This window comes from Pleuronectes platessa, chromosome 11, assembly GCF_947347685.1.
Source record: "Pleuronectes platessa chromosome 11, fPlePla1.1, whole genome shotgun sequence".
NCBI classification, from domain to species: domain Eukaryota; kingdom Metazoa; phylum Chordata; class Actinopteri; order Pleuronectiformes; family Pleuronectidae; genus Pleuronectes; species Pleuronectes platessa.
Window position 1 is genome coordinate 2741444 of NC_070636.1, and position 5571 is coordinate 2747014.

Consider the following 5571-nt stretch of genomic DNA (forward strand, 5'->3'; position numbering starts at 1 on the left):
CTGCTGTAGTGTGCAGGACTAGTCAGGTAAGTTCCGATGATATAACTGGGGAAAATATATTAGCATGCTGATCGAGGATGGTTCATCTGTTCATCTAGCCTCTTTCTATTCATTTATCCATCAATTGTAAAATATTTTTAAAGACGATTCCAATTGTTTGGCCAACTATTTATATCTCATTTTCATGTTTATTTTTAGTTTAAAGAAAAACCAGGAGACCTGATCGAGATCTCCCGGGATGGGCCCTATCAGCACTGAGAGAGAATGAAGTGGTTCATTTCGGTGCAGATGGTGAGTGAAGGGATAACATACATACATTCACATTAGAATATAACATGGGCATGACATGTATTTCATGATGGAACCTTCCTCCTTTCCTCTTTCTTTTCCTCCCTGTCAGTTATCTGGCTCGTCTGGGCTTCTGAGCAACAGCAACGGTAAGGTGGTGCAAGAGAAGCTCACCGACGTGGTCAGAGATGACCATTACCAGGTCAAGAATCAGCTGGATGAAAAGTACAAGGCTCGGGATCCCTCTGTCATAGTGAAGGAGGCCTGTGCAATGGTGGGCAGTGAGCCACAGTACAACGTTGTCACTAACAACTGTGAGCACTTTGCCAACAAGATGCGATACGGCAAGGCAGAGTCTCTACAGGTGTGTATCTAACTGTTGTGTTTGTTAACCTCGTTAACTCTTCCACAGCAGAATTAGTGTGTAGATGTTGTGTTTGTTAAAAGGTGATTGACAGTAGACGAGTTCCTTTCTGTTTTCTCCACAAAGTGAGTCATGGTCTTGAACGCTCCACTAACTGAGAAGCTCTCTCTACAACTCTGATATGACTCAAAAGAATCAAAGAGACAGGATTCATAATAGTTATCATTCATATACATCAGCTGATATATATTCATATGGTGTTGTTATCAAACCCTTATTACATAAAATGTAAATGAGGCTTGATATTATACTGTTTAATTATAAACTCTACTTTAAATATATATGAATATAAATACATAAAAATAAAGCAAATATATAGAGCGTGAAATGTGTGGAAACGATTAAAATTACCCTTGAGAGGAATATAAATATTCTGAAAGGCTATTGCAGAGAAAAATACTGATTAATAATGTTGTTAATACATCTTTAATTAGTAGTAATTGAATGTTATTGTTTGGTAAATCTGTTTTATAAACACGTTTAATCAGGTAGAGTTTAGATGGTTTAGTTCAGCTCAGAGGGTTTTTATCCTCCGTCGTGTCTGTGCCAACATTGAGCTGCTTCACAGTCCGACACTGTTCACATGTGGAGCCTGTTCCAGACGAGGCAGGTGGAGCCAGGAGGAGTCACACAGATCTACATGCTGCATGTCTCTATCTCTGTGAGGACCAATATGAGTGTTATACCTTTCAAGTGGAGACATTTGTGGAAATAAAGGTGTTTTTACCGAGTCAGGACGTTTTTTTTTAAAGTGGGGCAGATTAAAGTGTTGAGATGAGGGTTACACTTGCAGCTGTGATGGTTCAAGTGTCTCTTGGCCTTGGAGCAGGACGTACTGTATTACAGCTGCTTTTCATACAAAGTGCCAGGTAAGAGAAAGTAGTTAGTTGCCTGCAAGGAAAGACTGTGCTCTTTACCTGATAAGAGAAAAGAAAGGAAAGTTAGACATTGTCAATTGTCAGATTAGATGTAGAGAGAGTGGCACACACAATGGTACGGTCAGTTTTGGACTGTCCAAGAGTTTTTGTTCACTCATTGGATTCTACTCAATATAGTCCTCAGTCTGATCTGGCAGACTTAACAATTGTATCCTTCAGGCAGGTTTTGCTGCAGAAGAGGTGTCTTAATTTTTTTCAAAGTCTTGAAATCCAAATTACTGTATCATTGTCTGTGTAATAATATGCTAATGTCTCAACATGTGCTGTATGGACTAATACAGTGTTATGGAATGGAAAGTAGTCGTCCAAACATATTTACCAAGTTCACAGTGGTATCTAACATTAATCAGAATATAGGTTTTGGAGTTTGCTGCTGTTGCTAAAAAAACAGTTTGCCTATTAACTGTAGGAAACTTAAAACCTACTGTCAGTACTGTGTTGGTTTTGGCCGTGAGGAGCGAGCTCTGGATCGCCTGTGTCGTGGCTCAGGGCTGTAACACTCTGGGTTGTAACACTCTGGGGAGCCAGAGTCCAGGAGGACTTCAGAGGCTCTGTCACTGTCTGCTCGGTTTTAACCAGGTTCTGAACTGTACTCAGAGATGCTGCGATCATCATCTGAGCAGTGGTAATTTTTCTGGGCCAGAATGTCAGAGTATGGCTTCCTACAGCTTCTTCTGTGGGAATCTCCATCTCTGGGAAGTTGGTGGACATGGTGGATACGCTCGGTGTCCCTACGCTGCCTTTTGTCACCCCCCTTTGTTTTGTTGTGAGGGTGAAGTTAAGAGGCTGCGGATGTCTTTGACACGTGCTGTTTGTTTTGACAGGCTCGGTTGCACCTACTGTAGCCTTGGAAGTGACAACAGTTTCCAAAGCCACCTGTGACATCTTCCTGATCTGGTGAATTGAATGTTTTCCTTACTGTGTCATCAGTACAACATGTGTGCGTATACTTGGATGTAGGTTACGTAAGAACAAGGTCTTGAAGGTGGGATGCTCTTCTAGGCCTGGTTCGTTCTTTCCCTGAAAATAAACATGCCTCAAACATCTGAGATGATCGATGGGATTTACGCGACGTGAATTTTTAATTTGGAATGCTGTAACAAAGGATGTAATCTCGTCAGCAGTAGAAGGGAATTCCTCGACTAGTGCTTGACTGGGCTCTGTGTAGTCATTTCTCACACGGGAAGGAAGTGACTGAATTAACTTGTGAAGAGCTGTAGAGCTGGTTTTTAACACAAGTTTAACCTTCTCTCTTTCTGTTGCATTTTGCACATCACTTAGAGGGAGATCTAGTTCCCTAAAGAAATTATCAATATTGTAATAACAGGTTCATAAAAGTACTAACTATAAATTTGGAACTCTAATTAACAATTAAATTAATAGCTTTAACCAAATTTACCACATAGATAGTTAGCTACCTTGAAGGATATAGAGTTCTTGACAGTGTAGAGTTTGGCAAAATTCACACTTATGCAGCATTAAGGAAAAAACATTTGTGAAATAAAAACAGTTATTATGAAGATAATAAAATATAAAAACACAAATTACTAATGGTGTACTTGATATATAAAGATGTGTATGTGAGTATGTGTGTGAGTGAGGGTGGTTCCAAAATGGCGTCTGGCCAATCCACATATAACGCCCTCTCCTCCTCCCTTCGGAATGTTTACCACATGTAGCGTTGGTCAGAGAGAAGGGTGCTGAGATATGTGTGTGTCTGTGTTGGTGCCAAATTAGAGAAAGTTACTAGATGCATGCAGAGAAAGACAGAAGAGCATAACTAACATTAACTTTCAAATAAGTTGTAACCAAAATATCACAGCAACACGAATCAAACTTATAATAACTTTTTTGATTGAAGTTACCTCGGGGCACCACCCTCAAAGAAAGTGAAAAGATCGCCAATTTATTGATTAAGGTTCATAAAAGTACTAACTACAAATTTTGAACTCTAATTAACAATTAAATTAATAACTTTAACCAAATTTACCACATAGATAGTTAGCAACCTTGAGGGATATGGAGTTCTTGACAGTGTAGAGTTTGGCAAAATTCACACTTATGCAGCATTAAGGAAAAAACATTTGTGAAATAAAAACAGTTATTATGTAGACAATAAAATATAAAAACACAAATTACTAACGGTGTCGTCAGCAATGATACTAGGCTATGCTTAGCCTAGTATAATTGTTAAGCCTAGTTGTGTTACCTGTCCATGGAAAGAAAAAAAAGGGTTGCTGTGCTGTTTGAAGCTCTGTGAACTCGTCTTGCTGGTTTGTGGCTCCAGCCTTTGTAGTTCCTTGTTGAGGTGAGTAGGAAGCTGCACCTCTCCTCCATTGAATTTCAGCAGACCGAAAAAGTGAGCTCCTCTCGGAGGGTGGAGTTAAGGAATCGAGCAGAGTGAGCTGGACAGCCACCCTTCTCCTCTGAGAGTTTCGTGGAAAGAGAAAGGAGAACTGGGCTTATATTGGCATGGTGACATTATGGGTCATGGGGCCCAGAGTGATCAATAGTGGTTGAAACTTGTGTCCCGGTCGGTTTTCAGACCTCTCTGTGACATTGACGCGCCCTGGGAGACGACACATGTAGGCTGAACTGTAATTCAGAAATACCAAGTCCCAACAACTTGTAAATCATTAAGAGGAGTTTCTCACTTTCTGAAAAACTACATATCAATGACAATTTCAACCTTATTTTTATGGCACATTTAAAACAAATGGTTTGACCAAAGTGCTTCTCAAAGAAAAAGGTTCAACAAGAAAACAGCAATACGTGATATATCAAAATACTGATGATAATTAAATAAAATAAAATCTCCTGGGATAAAAACCAAAGATGCCAAAGAAAAGACTTTTAAACGATGATTGTATCAAATACATTTAATTTCATATAAATGAAAGACAAAAGGGAAAATGTCTTTTATTATTAATTATGTATTGACTCCACAGGTTCACATCTGAAACCTTTTGGTATCATTTCATGCAAACAATTTCAATAGTTAATAATTAATCATGCATATTTATCTCTTGCCCTGTAAGTGACTTCACCTTGTTACCTTGTGATTGAGCTTTTACAAGAATCTCATCTGAACGCCATGCAAGCGTCTGTCTGTCAACCGGCTGCCACGCCCCAGCCACCGCCACAAATTCCTGAACGCCTGAACGTCGTTCTCACCTGGTTCAACTGGTTTCTGCTTTTTAAGACTCGATGAGGGAAAAGTCTGCAAATCACTGACTAAGCATCTCGCTCTCCACGATATCTCCCCCCTCTGTCAGACGAGGATCGAGCTGCGGACGCACAAGCAGTCGATACTTTAAAAAGACATGAAAAAGAGGAAGGAATTAGACTCTCAATGACCAGGGCCCTGTCTCAACCTGCAGTGAGCGTGGAGGAGGAGGAGGAGGAGGGGGGGGGGGAGGAGGGGGAGGGATGAGAGTCCGCCGGTCGAAGCTCGACGAGGGTTTTTGCCGCTGCTCCTCAGTCACAGGAGGAGAGGGAGTGTGTACCCACAGGAGGCAGATTAGGAGGAAGATTAGGAGGAAGACGAGGGGGGTAGACGATGAAACCAGTGCAGGATGAGAGCTGTGCTTTCTGCCTCGGGGCTCTGATTAAACCTTGCACACACATGCTGCAGAGTTCAGCAAGGAAGGTCAAAGGTCACAGGTAGAAGCGTGAGAAGGAAGGAGGTCATGATGGAGTGAAGGAATAAAAGGATATGAGTTAGAGAATGACATCAGAATGAAGGACTGAGAGACACAAGGAGAAGAAAGTTACCTGGAAATTGTCTCGTTCCTCGATTGTATTACAGTTTTTTCTGCTTTCATCCCCTGATCCCCAGATATTGTTCTAGAGTTTTTCCTGCCCGCTCCTCAGAGCTCCAGATGAGGTCAGAGTGAGTCCACGTGAGAATACAGCAGGAAC

The 5571-nt window shown here is 41.0% G+C and overlaps 1 protein-coding gene across 1 annotated transcript; it reads left to right on the top strand.

Annotated features, from left to right (window-relative positions):
- Window positions 1–225: 225 nt before the first annotated feature.
- LOC128450340 (phospholipase A and acyltransferase 4-like) lies at window positions 226–738 on the top strand. The gene is made up of 2 exons (XM_053433751.1): window positions 226–291; window positions 401–738. The coding sequence occupies exons 1-2, from the start codon at window positions 265–267 to the stop codon at window positions 662–664; spliced, it is 291 nt and encodes a 96-aa protein (XP_053289726.1). The 5' UTR covers window positions 226–264; the 3' UTR covers window positions 665–738.
- The last annotated feature ends 4833 nt before the right edge of the window (window positions 739–5571 follow it).